The sequence below is a fragment of the Protopterus annectens genome, chromosome 14.part0, assembly GCF_019279795.1.
Source record: "Protopterus annectens isolate FY-2018-M chromosome 14.part0, PAN1.0, whole genome shotgun sequence".
NCBI lineage: Eukaryota > Metazoa > Chordata > Ceratodontiformes > Protopteridae > Protopterus > Protopterus annectens.
In genome coordinates, this window is record NC_056748.1 from 907,588,791 (window position 1) to 907,606,971 (window position 18,181).

The following is an 18,181-nucleotide window of genomic DNA, read 5'->3' on the forward strand; positions in this document are numbered from 1 at the left end:
GTGGCTAGGAATCCCTGAGGCATTACCAGGGGAAAGAGGGTCTGGAGGGTAAGCATATGAAAGGCGGGTACTTGTAGGAAATGACTGAGGTGGGAGAGATCTGGGTCCAGCCTTCCTTGGGACTAAGAAGAGTCTCGAGTAAAATCCCCTTCCCTTTTCTGCCAGACAGACGGGTTGTATTGTCCCAATGAACAAGCAGACTGTCTATGACTCGCTGGAAAAGAGGGAGCTGTTCTTCGGGTGGCTGTGGGATGCTCCTCAAGGAGGGTGGGGTGATCCAGGTCATAAAATAACCCTTTTCTATAATGGACAAAACCCACCTGTTTGAGCCTTAGGGACAGGGGAATGACACTGGGGGAATTGGGCAGCAGAGGCAGGTTGTTACAGACTACCTGCCCTGTTCTGAAACTGAGGTTTCTGGGCAGGGGTCTGAGCAGGTCTGGAATGAGTCTGTTGCTTTCTGGTGCTCTTTCTGCCCCTTTAAGGTGGGGGTGGAGCAGAGTGTTTTCTGATGAACTGGGTTTTGGAGGGGTAGTTCCTATGAAATTTGGGTATAGGAGATGCAAACAAGTGCTTTAAATCCTGTAGCTCATTCCCCTTTCGTTGAAGAGTTTTGAATAACTCAGCCACTTTTGTGCCAAAGAGGAGAAAGTTATCCAGGGGTGCATCCAGAAGTCTGGCCTTAATGTCACCGGGCAAAGGCTATAATCTTAGCCAAGACAATCTTCTCAGGACTGAAGCAGATGTAGCAGATCTGACAGAAGCTTCTGCAGCATCATAACTGCATCTAATTGAATGTCTAGTGACCTGTGAAGACATGGAAAGGAGGCTAGAAATTTGTGCCTTACAAGGAGAATCAGGTAGGTCTGATAAGAGATTGGTGGCCTGGGCCAAAAGGGCTACAGCACACTTTGACATGTGTGTCTGGTAATTCACTACCCTGAAGGCCAAAGTAGCAGAAGTATACATATATTTTTTACCAATAAGCTCCATGGTCTTGCTGTCCTTGTCTGTGGGGAGGACAGATGTGGAGGGAAGCATTTCTGGAAGGCTTAGCAGAGACTGAGACAGTGCCAGGGTCTGGAACTGGGCATTTGATCAGAAATTTGGCCCCCTCAGGGACCTTACAGAAAGTACAGTTGTGTACACTTACCAAAAATGTAGATGTTCCAAGTGTATCCACTGTTGCAGTCATCACATTTGGGTTATCTGCTTGCAGTAGCCCTCAGTCGGCCTGATTATCAAAGTCTTGGGTCCTGCGTAGGTTGCTGTCTCGTCTTCCGTGATGTCAGGTAGTCAGGGGTATAAAGCATGTAGCCAATGCCATTACATCAGTTTTTCTTGCCCCAGATGTCAGGTGCCCCCCAATGGGAAGCAATTAAATAAATATATACATACAAGGTTATACCGCCAACAAAAAAGCAAATACACCAAAAAGCTTTTAAGCACTGTAAAGGAGAGTAGAGGTATAACCAAAATAAGTTAGGGGGCTGGAGGGAGGGTAACCAGGACTGCAACAGTGAATACTATGTACTATGTTCTTCGTGTTTCACTGTTTAGTGTCATAGTTTCATAGTAAATGCCCTGGGGCATTTGTAAGCCTAGCCATAGTGATGTGGCTTTTGCCACCCCATGAAATGGTACAAAAATGTACAGAATAAATCTAGAATACTGTGCCTCTGTCTAGTAGTGACACAATGAAGGTCCCCTTATATAATAGAATTAGTTTACTGTGCCCCTGTCTAGCAGTGACACAGATGTGACCCCTGGGGTAAACTTACGATCTCCCATCCACTCATCAAGATTTCTCTTGAAGAGAGTCAGTGAGGGCTCTGCCTAATCTGAACTGGGATCCTGTTCCAAAGCATGGGAAGCCTCTGGGTTATGAATCTATCCCTCCAGCATGTCCTATTCATACTTGTGCCGAGGTTTAAGTCTTTAGCTCTCGTGGTCCTGATGGATTTGGATTTTTTGAGGTGGAGCATGTCCATCAGATCCTGATTGGACATGGCCTTGTACGTCAGGCAGAGATCACCTCTGAGCAGGCGGTATGCTACTGAATAGAGCTGAAGTTTCTTTAGTCTGGCAGAATAAGACATATGTTGGAGACCCTTGATCATTTTGGTGAGGTACTTTTGTGGCCTCTCCAGCTGTTGCAAATGCCGGGTGAGGTACATACCAAATGGGGCATTGCACTCGATCATGGGTCTGATGAGGGAGGAATATAGGGGTACAATGACATCTTTGGATCTGGATGTGAATCCCTTCATGATGAGGTGTACAAGGTAGAATGTTTTTCTAACCACTTTGGCAACGTGGGTGTCAAATGAGAGGTCGCTGTCTACTTGGGTCCCTAGGTCTCGGATTACTTTTTCCGTACTCGGTGGGTTGCTGTCTATGTGATAATTTGTGGGTACTTTGTTTTTTCCAAAAGGGATGACTATACATTTTTTGGCATTTAGTTTAAGGCCGTGACTACGGCACCAGTTGTCCGTTTCAGTGAGGCCTCTTTGTAGGATGTGTGTGTCTGCTGGTGTATCGACTATGGTGCCTAGTTTGCAGTCATCTGCGAACTTTGTCAGCCACAGCCCTCCCATGTTTGCTTTAACATCTGAGAAATAAATGCCGAACAAGAGGGGTCCCAGGACAGATCCCTGTGGGACACCACTTGTGACTGGCTTTGAGTCTGACATTGCTCCAGCGATTTTAATTTTATGGGTTCTGTCCTTTAGCCAGTTTGCAACCCATCTAGTGACATAAGGGTTTACTTTTAAGCTGTTTAGCTTATCTATGATGCCTGAGTGGGGTATTGTGTCGAAGGCCTTAGCCAAGTCCAGGTATGCTGTATGGACTGCTTTGCCCTCATCAATGGCTCTAGTGACTGTTTCAAAAAAGTCAACCAGGTTTAAAAGGCAGGATCTGCCCTTTACAAAGCCGAACTGGGTGGGGTCAAGTGTCTGTAGGTCCCCTATGTCTCTGTTTATGAGTTCCATAATGATTCTTTCCATAGCTTTGCAGACCAGGCTAGTTAAGCTTATGGGGCAGTAGTTTCCAGGGTCTGTAGAGGCACCCCCTTGTGGAGTGGGACCACTGTTGCTGTACGCCAGTGTTCAGGTACATATCCCGAAGTAAGGCTAAGGTTAAATAGCATTTTTATGTGTGGGTTTAGCTCCTCTTGGAGTTCACGTAACACATACCCCGGGATACCGTCAGGTCCCATTGATGCTGTGTTTTTTTGCTTTGTTTAGGGCAGTTCTCACTTGGACATCTGAGATGACAGGGAGATTACATTCAGCTGGGATAAGTATTTCTTCTTTTGGGGGTGAAGGAGGGGAGAAATTTGCACTGAATCTGTCAGCCAGAATGTTAGCAATATCTGTGGGTTCAGTGTATTATTTGTTGTTGTGAACCAACTCTGAGCATATCTGAGGGTTTCCGCCCAGGTTTCTAACATAGCTGAAGAAGGCTTTGTGGTTATCTTTAGTGTCCTTAGCGATTTTTCTCTCAAAGTTTGCCTTGGATGTTTTTATGAGAGAACGTAGTTTTCTGCTAATGTTGATCAGAGATGTCTTCCCTTCATGGGATTTCGCTCTGACGTGCAGTAGCTTCCTTCTTTTGTTATACAATTTGTTTATGGCTGAGGTCCACCAGACAGGACGCTTACATTTGGTGGAGAGGGACTTGGATTTGTTTGGGATTGCATGATCCATGCATTCTTGGAGATGTCCATAGAAAGCATTTGTGAAGGATTCGGCATTGTGGGATGTGGTATCCACTGGCACAGTGGGCTTAAAGGATACCATCTCAGTCTTAAGAAGAGTGAAGTCTGCTTTTGAGAAGTTTTTCACTGTGGTCTTTTGTGCTGGGGGTGGAGGTGGAATATGTATATCTAGGGTGATTAGTTTGTGGTCAGATCTCACTAGTGAGGGGTATACTTACGGTGTGGAGCATTTTGACCCCATGTTTGTGATGATCAGGTCTAGTATATTATCTCCCCTAGTGGGGGAGCTGACTAGTTGTTCCAGTGCATTTGAATTTATGAATTCCAGGAACCTTTGGGCTAGGGTATTAGGGCTAGAATAATGTACCAGTATGTTGCAGTCATCACATTTGGGTCGATTCCTAAAGCTAAGGATGGGAGGAGGAATTTAGATAGCATTAGGATCAGCTATAAGGCCCTGCAAGGCTGCAGTGGCAAAGCCAGCTCTGGATTTAGAGAAAATTGGCAAATGGTAATGCTTGGTGAAAGTATGTACAGAATTCCAGGTAGCAGCTTCTAGGATGTCTCTGGTAGGGACACCTCTGAGAAAGGCTGTAGAGGTAGATGCAGCCCTGGTTGAATGGGGTCTAATCCCCTGTGGGATAGGTTTTCCATGGTGCTTATAGCAGAAATGAATGCAATGGCCTATCCATTTAGAAATGGCTTGCTTTGAAATAGCCTTCCCCTCTGCCCCTGCAGCAAATGCCACCAGCAGTTGTTCAGATTTCCTTTGAGGTTTAGTCCTGTCCAAGTAAAATCTAAGTTGTCTATGCACATCTAAGGAGTGCAGGATCCGTTCTCCTTTGTTCTGTGGATTAGAAAAGAAGGTTGGTAAATGAATGGATTGCTTAAGAGCCACACTGGATACCACCTTGGGCATGAAGGAGGGATTGGTCCTGAGGGACACCCTTGTCCACATGAAAGATGATGAAAGGTTCCACTGCCATAATGGCCTGTAATTCAGATACCCTTCTTGCTGAAGTAATTGCTGAAAGGAAAGCTGTTTTCCAAGAAAGGAATTTTAACTCTGCACTTGCAGCTGGCTCAAAAGGAGGAAGAGTGAGTTTTTCCAATACAAAGTTAAGGTCCCAGGCTGGAGATGGGGCTTTCCTGGGTGGTCTTAAGTTTTTGGCCCCCTGAGGAACTGCTTGAGCAGTAGGTGGGAAAAGATGGGTGGTTCTGTGCTGTAATGAGCTGAAATAGCTGAGCTGTGAATTTCGATGGAGGAAAAGGAAAGGCCCTTGTGAAGCATCTCAGTTAAGTATTGGTAAATTGGACGCTGCTGTGGCTATCCCTTGAGTTTGGTTCCAGGCACAGAATCTTTTCCATTTTTCAGCATAAAATCTTCTAGTACTAGACCTCCTTGTCTCTAAAATGACATCCAACACTTGTTTACTGACGGTTGGTAACAGAGAGATAAGGTAATTAGCCAGGTTGCCAGGTTCAGAGTTTGAAGCTGGGGGTGCGGAATCTAGCTTTCCTGCTGTGACAGCAGGGTAAGGGGTCTGAGGCAGGTGCCATGGGGCTAGCAGTGACACACTGCGCAAAGGGGGTACCAGTGTTGACGTGGCCAGTCTGGTGCAATCAGTATCATCCTTGGTTTGTCCTGTTTGATCTTTAGCAGTACTTTGGAGAGGAGAGGCAGAAGAGGAAAGGCATAAACTGATACATTTTTCCAGCTGAAGAACAGAGCATCCACTTTCCAAGCTTGTTTGTGGGGAGTCCTTGTGCAGAATTTGTCCAATTGGTAGTTCTGGGGGGAGGCATACAGGTTTAGTGTTTTCATAGTACCTTACCCATAGTAACTGCCTCCAAAACAAATTACTATAGACACACACACATGTGCGCATACACAGACAGACACACACACACAGACACACACACACACTAAAAGAAAAACTTCCCAGAGAAGGCTAGTAAAATTTTCCCCACAGCTGTCGTCCTGGCAAGAGAGATCTGTCACTACCCTAGACTGGGACAGGGACCAACCAAGTACCATGCCAGTGTTGATCAATGGCCAGTGCAAACTATAAAGATACACCACTGTTACTGTGAAACGTGGGATAGTTATTTAGAGGCAGATACCTGCAGCTTGGCAACCTACAGTGCTAAATAATACCCTTTCTCAGGTAACAATAATAATACATATAAATACTACATAAATACCAAACACAATTTCTTAAAAGTGAAAAAATACAGAACTTACAAAATAAGAAGTTATAAATACTGTCATCTTAAATATAAAAAGGTATATAAATTTGCACAGAACTCCAAAATAATCAATTGCACACATAAAATACTTAAAGTACAATCCAGTCATTTAGCAAGTATTACAGAGTTTTCCCTTTAAGAATAGTGAAACCTAACTGAAACGGGTCACTAGAAGCTTATACAAGCAGAATGCAAAATGAGAAGTTATGTTCTTACCATAACGTTCCATGTTAGTTGTTTTCTTCTCGACTTCTTTCTTGCTGGATGGGTTCAGAGCCGAACCTTGGCTCCGACTCGACCTAATACTAAAACTCGAGAGCTATTTTTACCGGCTCGAGGCTATGCTATGTCCCATAATGCTAGGTGTCATATACCCAGATCTCGTTTGATAGCTAACACTATGGACATATATGTCCCACCACAACAGAGAATAATCCACCTAATCATAGATATAAAAAAGAGAAGGAGATATATATATATATATATATATAAAAACCCTCTAGAAGAGCTAGCAAGAAAGAGGGAGCAAGGGAGCTAGCTGGGGAAATAACTGAGGTGGCAATAATTCACACAAGGTACTCTAGATCTCCCAGGCTAGGGGGATGGAGGGTGGGACGCAAGAAAGAAGGCGAGAAGAAGACAACTAACATGGAACGTTATGGTAAGAACATAACTTCTCAATGTTAAGTTGTCAATCTTGCCTTCATTCTTGCTGGATGGGACAGCATCCCTAGCACCTAAATCCTGGGTGGCTCAATGGAACAAACTCTCGAGTACCGTGGAACCAAAATCAGCCCAACTTCTGGAGGCCATATCAAGCTTGTAATGAGAAATGAAGGTATGAGGAGAGGCCCAAGTGGCCGCTGCGCAAATGGAATCCATCGGCAATCTTGCCTGAAAGGCTATTGAAGAAGCTAAAGCTCTGGTTGAATGGGCTCTAGGCTTAGTAGGAAGTTCCCTGTTCCTCAACTGATAGACCAACATGATAAGACAGGACGATCACCTGGACAAAGTTACCTTAGAGACTGGTTGGCCTTGCTTCCCTTCCGCAGAAGACAGGAAGAGCTGGTTTGATTTTCTCATCTGCTTGGTTCTATCCAGGTAGAAGCGTAATTGACGGTGAACGTCCAAACAATGTAACTTTTGTTCGGCTCTACTGGTGTAATTTGGGAAGAAGACTGGAAGATCTATGGTCTGATTCAGATTTTTCTCTGAGATTATTCTGTGTAAAAAGGACAGATTAGTCCTACGTGACACTCTTTGTGAAAAACAAGATAAGGTGGGCGAACGCAAAGGGCTTGAAGTTCCGAGACCCTTCTTGCTGAGGTGATGGCTACTAAGAAGAGTGTTTTCCAAGAGAGCAACTTCAATGAACAAGAAGCCGCTGGCTCAAAGGGAGGAAGAATTAAGGAAGACAGTACCAAATTTAAGTCCCACGGTGGGGGAGGGTCCTTAACCGGGGGCCTAAGTAAAAGGGTTCCTTTTAAAAAGACTTTGCAAAGTTTGTGGGACATGATGCTGGTCTCTGACAAGCCAACGTGGAAATCTGCAATAGCTGCCAGTTGAACTCTGATGGTAGCTGAGGAGGAGCAAAATCGAAAGAGTTCTGCTAGAAACTCTAGAACTGTCTGGACAGGAGCCGTAAAGGGGTCCACATGTTTTTCCCCTGCCCAGACAGAGAAACGCTTCCATTTGCTAGCATAAGTCTTTCTGGTAGTAGACTTGTGAGAAGCGAGGATGATATCGTGAACTGGTTGAGAGATAAGGGGAAGCCTGGTTAGGGTTGGAAGTGGAGTAACCAAGTTGTGAGGTTGAGAGATCGAAGGGACTGATGCAGCCCGCCCGATTGATGGGTCAGAAGATCTGGCACTGGGTCCAGATGCCAGGGCTGCTCCAGTAGATGGCGTTGCAGGAACGGAAACCAAATTTGTCGAGGCCAGTAAGGGGCAATGAGGATCATCCTGGCTCTCAAGGCAGTTGCTTTCTGGATTAATTGAGTAATCAAGGGAAAGGGGGGGAATGCATAGAGAAGACCCTGGGGCTAATCGTGAACTAGAGCGTCTCTGGTGGGTAGACCTGGGAGAGGGAAGAGGGTGAAGAAGTCTGGGCACTTGCTGTTTAGAGGTGTTGCAAAAAGGTCGCAGCAAGCCTGACCCCACCTTCTGAAAATTCTTTCCGCTACTGTCTGGTTGAGAGACCACTCGTGAGGCATGAGAATGGCTCTGCTCACTCTGTCCGCTATGACATTGGACTTCCCGGGATTATGCGTTGCTACCAGAAACCAGAGAAGAGATCGCCCATTGCCAAAGTCTGAGTGCTTCTCGACATAGGGGGTAGGATCTGGTTCCGCCCTGCTTGTTGATGTACCACACTACAGACATATTGTCTGTTTGAATTGCAATAGTCCCGGTGGGTAGAGTCCTGAAGGGCCTGCAACGCTAAAAGTACCACTCTCATTTCCAAGACATTTATGTGCAAGTGGTATTTGAAGGGTTACCATGTGCCCTGGACTGTTCTGCCCCGAAAATGCCCCCCCCCCACCCGATCAGGGAGGCATCCATTGTCACAGTGGCAACAGGAGGAGGAAGGACCACAGGTCTGCCCTGGAGTACTTGAGGGGAGACCGTCCACCAAGAAAGGTGTCTTTTGCATGACTGAGTGATTAGAATGCTGTGTGACATGGGGAGCTGCTGAAAGGACCACTAGGAAAATAGCATCCACTGCAGGATCCGCATATGAAAACGCGCTAGGGGGAGTAAAGTGATTGCTGCTGCCATGAGACCAAGTGTTTTTAGTACAAATCTGGCTTGGACTCTGGTCTCCTGTAATAGGATCTGAACATGGTTGCGAATGTCTGAAACTCTTTGCGTGGGTAGTTTTGCTGACAGCTCCACTGTGTTTAAAACGGCGCCTATGAAGGTAATAGACTGACAAGGCGACAATGCAGACTTTTCGAAATTTATAGAGATACCTAGCGCGTTGCACGTTTGTACAATGTAATCTCTGGATTGGAGTAGTCGATGCCTGGTGGTGACAGTAAGGAGCCAGTCGTCTAAATATGGAAACACCTGGAATCCTTGTCGTCTCAGGTGAGCCGCAACCACTGCCATGCATTTGGTAAACACCCTGGGGGCTGTGGTGAGGCCAAAGGGCAGGGCTCTGAATTGGTAGTGACTGGCTCCCAGCCGGAAGCGGAGAAACCTTCTGGAGCGCCTGTTCATCTTGATATGGTAGTACGCATCCTGAAGGTCTATAGAGCACATCCAATTGTCCTGACCCAGGAAGGTAGAATGGACTGTAGGGTGACCATCAGGAACCTCGTTCTTTGAACCGACTTGTTCAGCCTGCTGAGATCCAAAATAGGTCTCCAGTCCCCTGTCTTTTTTGGTACCAAAAAGAACTTGGAGTAGATACCGGATCCTTGTTGGTCTGTTGGGACTTGCTGGATGGCCCTTTTTCTTAGCAGCTTTGAAATTTCTAGTGCTGCTAGATCCCTCAGACCGGGTGGAACGTCTGCAAGGGGCCCTTTTGGCTGTTGTGGGGTGTGAATAAAGGGAATTCTGTAGCCCTCGGATATGATCGACCGTACCCATTTGTCTTGCGTGAGGGAATGCCAGGCTTCTGGGTACAGTGATAGTCTTTCCCCGACTGCATCCGAAGGTGGACAGTCGGGCAGCTCCTCAGGGGTGCTGGAAGGGTTTGTCAGAGAAAGATTCTCTGCTACCATGATTTTGCAGACCCCCCCCTGCCCCTCGGGCAGCGTCTATTATTGTTCCCTCCTCTGCCTCTGGAGGGAAGCTCACCACGTGCGTCAGGCAGTACTCCCTGAGGTTTGCGGAACCACATTTTTCCACCTTTCTGACCCTTAGGGTATGGTCTAGAAGGGGTAGAAAAACGGACTCCTATGGCAGAGAGAGTCTTGCCTTCCTGCTCACACCTGGTCAATGTATCCTTCACTTGAGGTCCAAACAAGGCAGAACCGTCAAAGGGGGTGTTAGTGAAGGACGCCTTGAAGGGGTCGGCAAAGTTGCAAAGCCACATCCAGGCGTGTCTCCTTAAAGACACGCCCGTGCCTGCAGCCATTACTCGCTCCATCGGCAGCATAGGAAATGAGCCACATGGAGGAGTTTACAATAGAGTTCAGGGTCCCTAGCTGGAGTTGATCTTTTCCTGAGACCCCGCAGCTGATGGGTCCTGTAAGGTATCACCTAGTTCTTTGAGAAGGTCTCTCTGAAGACGGGTGAAATGGCACAAATAATTCAGCGAACGCATGGCAAAAGTCGCTGAAGAAAACATCCGCTTGCCGTACCTATCCACAGTCCTAGATTCCTTATTAGGAGGATGAACAGGAACTGACGGATCAGCCAACTCCTTCTTAGTGGCCACCGCCACCGCCATGGCATCAACGGGGACGCCCTTAGGGGCTGTAATAAATTTTGTGGGCCTCCGGGGAGTTGGTTCCATAGTATCCGGAGCCGTCCATGCCTTCCGAGCCGCCACCTCCATGAGTGGGTCGAAAGGCGGGGACACCCAGGAGGTGGAAGGGCGAGAACCGAACGTGTCCAGGTACACCGACTCGTTCTCAGAAGGGTTGAGGGCAGACCAGCCCCCCCCCTCTGTTTAAGGATCTCTAGGATGTCAGAAAATGCGACATCCTCAGAGGGGGACCTTGGGGACCCTTCCGAATCATCCAGGTCGGTGTCAGATGTCACTGACTCCGGGGAGTCCACATGCTTCCTCTTGCATGTCCTCTTCTGAGGGGGCTCCCCCGCAGGATCAGGGGAGGCCTCAGAAGAGGAGGATACACCCAATGGGGCAACCTGGAGCGTTGGTTCTCCACGCTTGGGTTCGGGAGGGTAGGCAGAGGCCGAAGCAGGCACTGTGGAAGGAGGGGCCGACCGTGGTGCCGGTATAGGAGTCAGCACGCTCATGACCTCAAAGGCACCTCTATCAGGCAGAGAGGAGGGACCCAGCTCCGAAGAGATGAGAGCTCCTCCCGGCACCGAGAGGGACAGCTCCGAGGCCGATGTCGGGGCCGAGCTTACCTGCGTCGACGCTCCGAGAGGGAGAACGGGGTCGGACAAGAGTCCGATGTCACTCGCCCCTTCAGAACTGACGAGGGAGTCCCGGTGCCCAGATCCCTCCAAGGACGGAGCCAATGAAGGGATCGGAGCCGACGAAGGAACCGATAAGGGTGGAATCGGTTCCGACGCCCCCACGGTACCAACCCCGACGGCCTACGGCTCCGAGCTCGAAGGAATAGTCGGAGGAGGAACTGGAGCAGGCGCTGGGGAAGCCACTGTCTGTTGAGACGGGCTATGCAATAACTGGGCGAGCGCCTGCGACTTCAAAAGCCTACTGACTACCCTCTCGAGGTTGTGATCCGAAAGCCTGGAAGATCCAGAGGAGTGAGACCAATGGCTCTGCTCCAACAGCAAAGGGGACTTCAGAGCCGACCTGACCAACTCCAATGAAGGAGATCGGGAGCGCTTTCGGCTTGGAGACAGCTCCGACGCCAAGGTCAGAGCCGACTGAGGCCTTGATGTATCAGTTCCGTCTGGAACCGATGAGGCAGAAGGTCCGCTCGGCACTGGCTCCGGACATGGAGCCGACGGTTTGGCGGGCTTAGAAGGTTTTCCTGACAGAGGCTTGGTAGGAGAATCTTCGGGCTTCAATAAGCCCCTTAAGATGAGCTTATTTCTGCGCTCCTGCAGGACTCTTGGGCTAAAAGCATGACAGATGGAACAAGAGTCCTGCAGGTGCAGAGGGCCCAAACAATACACACAAGAAGTGTGACCATCTGTCAGAGACATCTTCTGACAGCACGAGTCACACTTCTTGAATCCCGATATCTTGGTATCCTTAGACATGATACTACAGGAACGGGACAACAAAGTCTAAACAAGTACAAACACACACACAACACTTGACAGACACTCTTAAAGTTACTACAATAAAACAAAATTCCACACATACACCTACTAAAGGAACCTGTATAAACCTACTGTACAAAACTACTATAAAAAGGGGGGGGGGTAAAGGCCTAACTACCTTAAGGGTGGAAAAGAGTAGGAAAACTATTAATAAAGGGAGGGAAGACTAGTCGGGAGACTACTAACACTACTAGAAAAAATCTAGGGAAAAAATATCAATCAAAAACTAACTATAATTATAAAAAATTTTAAAGATGACCTGGAGCCGGTGAAAACGCAACCTCGTAGCTGAAGCGGCAAACGAGATCTGGGTATATGACGCCTTGCATTATGGGACATAGCATAGCCTCGAGCCGGTAAAAATAGCTCTCGAGCTTTAGTATTAGGCCGAGTCGGAGGCGAGGTTCGGCTCCGAACCCATCCAGCAAGAAAGAAGGCGAGATTGACAACTTAACATCAGCAGTTTACACAGACATTGACAGGACTGACTGGTACACTATACAGCTCAAATATATTAGCTTATTATTTCTTTACTACAGGAACCAGTGGAAATTAACTCAGTTTAACTATTTTTTTCTCGTACACAGAAGAAACAATAGAAAGACTAATTAGAAATAAACACAGGATTTTACATCTTGCTATTACCTCTTGGCACCTGGCTCTTTCATAACCTTATTTTAGACTTTCTTGCCTAGCCCATTTTACAGCACCAAATTACAGGCAGCAACTGATTCTTTCCTTATATAGAAACATTTCTGAATTTCATCACACAATTACTGCATTTTCCAGAAGAGGTGAGTACATATTTTCTTTATATTACATAAACCAGCAAATACAATTCTTTTGCCACCGTTAAGACAAATCATTTTCACAACGTGGTTTCTGTTGCTGATTTTATAAAGCTTAAATATAGCTTACTAAAAGTACAAGTATGAACTATGAGAATACAGAAACAGATATCACACTTAAAATCAGTTTCTTTTAGTGAGTCAACAGGATGGAACACCTTATAACAGAAAGACTGTATTTACCCAATTCTTTTATTTAAACTTCAGCACAAGTTTGCAGCTCCCCACCCTATGCCTTCTGTACTATGTTTCTTGGCTTGGACAGCTGCTCCATTTTTTCATTAGTTACAAATATATTTATCAACAAGGCAATGGAAAATCACATTTAAAACACAAAGCAAAACACACTTCGAATAATCTCAAAAAATCACCTGCATAACAGTCACAGCTCCATAAGTGACAGCTGTCCAGTAGATAGAACCCACCATAATACCTGCTGCAGCAAATGGACATGCCTTTGAGATAAGACGATCGGCCAAGTCCAAAACATAAACAACAGGACCTAAAAAAAAAAAGACATAAAATTGCAGAATGAAATAAACATAATGATAAAATAGGCATAACTCTTGTAAGATTATTCATATTCCAGTATTGTTAACTTCTACAACATAATATGACCAACATATTAAATGGTTTATTGCTTTGTTTTTACAACAGATTTACTGTGGACTGAAGGTACTTCAGTTACTAAATGTTCTTCTCAAAAACAAGTAACTGATAAAACTTAAGCCACAGGCAGATGACCACTTGAGCTCACATAACTTTCCTGAGCTGCTAGCACTACACCCCCCCCCCCTTTCATAAATGCCCTGCTTCCTCCTCCCTCTCTTTTCTGGACCAAGTATGGAGTAAAATGGGGAAAGAAGGCACAAAACAAGGAGATGGAGATGTTACTACCCTAAAAGAGCAAACCTTTGATCCCTGCATCTTTAAAGGATGGCTTAGACCAGGAGACCATAAGCTAGTTATAATGCTTATAGACGTAATTATATTTGCTTCAAAACTATCATCTAGAGAAGCATTCTTGAAGAACAGTGGAAGTGAAAACATTTCTGGAGGAATGTACTATGAAATGGTTTGTAAAGTCTTGCAGTATTTTTAAAAGAAGAAAGTGCAATCAGAAAATCACTCATAGAGACAATTTTGACTAACCTTTTTTTGTCCTTGCGACATTTTAAGAATGCAAATAACTGGAAATCATTTCAAAGGACTTCATCTTACCCACACAATACCTGAGCAGGATGTGAACATCTATACAGCGAATGAGAAAACAAGAAAAAAAAAGGCAAACCAACACAAGAAAGATGGATTAGCATGCAATGAAACCATTCAAAAATTCTCCTGCCAGAAGGTAACGGCACCACAAATAAACTATTCTATGATAAGGGCTTTCACTCACTTCAATTAAATAAACACATTAATCTAATTTTTTTCAGTGAGTTATTCTTAACTTGTCTATGTGGGATGCTCTGTGACAGTGTGGTTACTCAGTGCTCCAGCTTCTTCAAATACTGCAGGCACTTACCTGCAGTGTTACATGGCTGCTTAACAAAGAAGTTATGTACTTACCATAACGTTCCATGCGAGTCCAGCTCATCCTTCATTCTCATTGATGGGTTAGACCCAATCCATCGGATCTGTCTCGCCCAATTTCCAAGCTCGAGCTCTTTAGCAAAGCTTGTGGGCCCCTTCTTTACCCATAATGCAACCGCCTAGCTTCCTTAGATCTTGTTTGCCCCCAGCAGTCTTACAGAGAAATAAATATATATGTACACACACACACATAATATATATATAATATATATATATATATATATATATATATATATATATATATATATATATATATATATATATGTGTGTGTGTGTATATATATGTATATATATATATATATATATATATATATATATATATATATATATATATATATGTATGTATATACATGTGTGTGTGTGTGTGTGTGTATACATATATATCAAAAATTAAGAAAACAATGAGCTTTGAGGCTATATGGCTCTGTAGTATCGAATTTGTGCTACTCAGTCTTCCAGGAGTATAGGCAGGTGGGTATGGAGGGAGGGTTGTGAGAATAAAGGATGAAATGGATAGCACATGAAACATTATGGTAAGTAAATATCTTTTTTATGTGATGTTGTCAACCTCGTCTTTATTCTCACTGATGGGACCACGTCCCAAGCATCTCTTGGATGACTCATTCCACAGAACCATAGAACTGAAAGAGGCTCTACTCCTAGAGACCAAATCCATTTTGTAATGAGTAATAAAAGTATGAGGTTTTGTCCAAACTGCTTTAGCAAAAATGTTAACCAATGGTAATCTAGCTTGAATGGCAGCAGACGTGGCTACAGACCTTGTGGAATGAGCTTTAACAGTACTTGGAAGGGGTCTATTCTTGGAATTATAAATGTAAGATATACATAGTGTAAGCCATTTTGATAAAGTAACCTTTGTGACTGGTTGACATTTTTTAATATCAGAATAAGAGTTGAAGAGCTGATCTGATTTTCTAAACTCAGGGGTCCTATGCAAGTAGAAAAGTAACTGTCTGTGAACATCTAGGAGATGCAGTGAATATTCTCCTTTATTTTGGAAGTTAGGGAAGAAAACTGGCAACTCTCTAGATTGGTTGAGGTTACTTTCCAACACAAACTTTGGTAGAAAAGAGGGGTTTGTGCTTAAGGAAACTGTCCTTATGACAAATTAGGTATGGGAGCTTGTTGGACAAGGCTTGCAATTCAGAAACTATTCTGGCTGAAGTAATAGCCACTAAAAAGAGTGTTTTCCAGGAGAGGTATTTCAACTCGCATGTCATTGATGGTTCAAAGGGGGAATAGATGATGTTAGACAAAATGAAATTAAGATCCCAGGAGGGTGTTGGATTTTTATATGGTGGTCTTATCACAGTAGTTCCTTCCAAAAAGGCTTTACAAAGTCTGTGTGACATGATCCCACAACCATTTTCTCCTATATGAAAATTGGAAATTCCTGCCAAATGGACTTGAACAGTGGCTGCAGCAGTTCCTTCACTGAAAAGTTATGCCAAAAACTCTAAAATAGACTGTATGGATGCAACAAAGGGGTCTAACTGATTATTGTTGGCTCATGTAGCAAATCTTTTCCATTTACTCCTGTACAGTTTCCGTGTAGACGTTTTATGGGAAGACAGCAAAATATGTTTGACTGAAGAGGAAAGGAGAGGATATCTAGCAATCATGGGAACTGGAGAAGCCAAACTGTTAGTTTGAGATTGTCCAGATTGGGGTGAACCATCTCTGACGTGAGTCAGAAGGTCCAAAGCAGAGTCCAGAATCCATGGTTCATCCCGAAGATGAGGATGAAGAAAGGGGAACCAGATCTCATGAGGCCAATAGGGGGCAATCTGGATTACTGTTATCTCCAAGAAACTTGCTTTCTGCAAAAACTTGAGAATTAGGGAAATAGGAGGAAAGGCATAAAGAAGTCCTGGAGGCCAGTATGAACAAGTGCATTACTTGGTGACTCCCCCAAGGGAGGGATCAAGGCAAAATACTTGCTGCATTTAGCATTGGTGGGCAATGCAAAGAAATCGCAGCAAGGCTGACTCCATTTCCGGAAGATCTCTTCCATAACTTTTTGACTGAGGGACCACTTGTGTAGCCATAGTAAGACCCTGCTCAAGTTGTCTGCAATCATGCTAGATTTCCCTGGGATGTGCCTTGCTATCAGAAAGCAGTTGGTTGCCATTGCCCATTGCCAGACCCTCAGAGCTTCTCGACAAAGAGGGTAAGATCTGGTTCCTACCTGTTTGTTTGTGTACCAGACTACAGACATGTTTGTCTGAATAGACTGCTATAGTTCCTAGACGGATAGTGTCTTGAAATGCTTGCAACACTAAAAGCACCGCCCTCATCGCTAGGATGTTTATGTGTATGTGAGCCTCGTGTTTCTGCCAGATGCACTGGGCAGTCTTCCCTAGATAATGCCCCCATCCCCATCTGGGAAGTGTCCATGGTCACATGGCCTGGGGTTGAGGGGACATGAATTGATGGCCTTGAGATACTATTGTATAGTAAATCCACCATAGGAAGTCCTTTTTGCAAGCGTTAGTTATCATAATTTTATGTGACATTGGAAGTTCCAAGACTGACCATTGTGCAGAAAGCAACCACTGAAGTGTTCTCATATGAAGACAAGCTAGGGGAATGAGTACGACTGACACTGCCATTTTTCCCAGTACCTGAAGAACTACATTTTCAGAGCTCGTTTAATAGTCTTACATAATGGCGGAGATCGTTTACTCTGTCTTGTGGGAGTCATGCTACTACTATAGTCGTGTTCATCTCTGCTCCTATGAAAATTAAGCTTTGACATGGCTCTACAGCAGATTTTTCGTAGTTTACAGCAATACCTAGGGAGGAACATAGTTGATGGATATAGTCCCTGGCTTGTAGCAGAAGATGCCTGGTTGGGGTGGTTAAGAGCCAGTCATCCAGATATGGAAACACTTGGAATTCTCTGCATCTCAGGTGAGCCACCACTACTGCCATACACTTGGTGAACACTCTGGAGGCTGTAGTGAGACCAAAGGGCAGAGCTCAAAACTGAAAGTGACTGGCTCCTAGCCGGAAGAGCAAGAACCTTCTAGATCACCTTTCCATTACAATGTGGTAGTACGCAGCCTGAAGGTCTACAAAGCACATCAAATTGTCTTTTTCCAGGAACAGAAGTATCAACTGCAGTGTCACTATTACAGACTTGTTTAGATTGCTGGGTCTCCAGTCCCCTTTTTTCTTTGGAACTAAAGAGAATCTTGAGCAAGTTCCAGATCCTCTCTAGACTGTGGGGACCCCTACTTGGATGGCTCTTTTTCTTAGCAACTTTTGGATTTCTAATGCTGTTTGTTTCTTTGGATTGGGTGGAATATCTGGAACTGACTTGTTTACGGGAGCAGAGAAGAAGGGAATGATATATCCTCTGTATATTATGTCCTGCGCCCATTTGTCATTTATCTTTTGCCAAATTTCATGGTGCAGAGACAATCAACCCCTGACTGCTTTCAGAGGTGCGCCATCGGGCACTCCTTCAGGAGCACTGGAAGTGTCTAACAAAGAATGATTCTCTGGAGCCCTGATTTTGCAGGCCTCCCCTGCCGCAAGGGAGGCATCTTCCATTATTGTTCCCCCCTCTGCCTTTAGAGAAACTTTCATCCTGTGTGTCTTGAAAAGACCACTGAGATTTTTTGAACCACATTTTCCCACTACCTCTTTGACCTTTGGGAAAGGGACTAGTAAGTATGGAAAAGTGTACTCCAATGGCAGAGAAGGTCTTACCTTCTTACTCACACCTGGTGAGCATTTCTTTTACTTTGGGTCCAAAAAGAGAAGAGCCATCAAAAGGGGAGTTAATGAAAGAAGACTTGAAGGGCTCT

At 45.0% G+C, this 18,181-nt stretch overlaps 1 protein-coding gene across 1 annotated transcript in view; it reads right to left on the reverse strand.

Moving 5' to 3' along the window:
- The window catches only part of MARCHF5 (membrane associated ring-CH-type finger 5), a 608,414-nt gene that overhangs the window by 259,471 nt on the left and 330,762 nt on the right, over positions 1-18,181 (reverse strand). Inside the window, exon 3 of the mRNA XM_044056699.1 lies at positions 13,124-13,254. Within this exon, the coding sequence (XP_043912634.1) occupies positions 13,124-13,254 (131 nt within the window). The remainder of the gene's footprint in view (positions 1-13,123; positions 13,255-18,181) is intronic.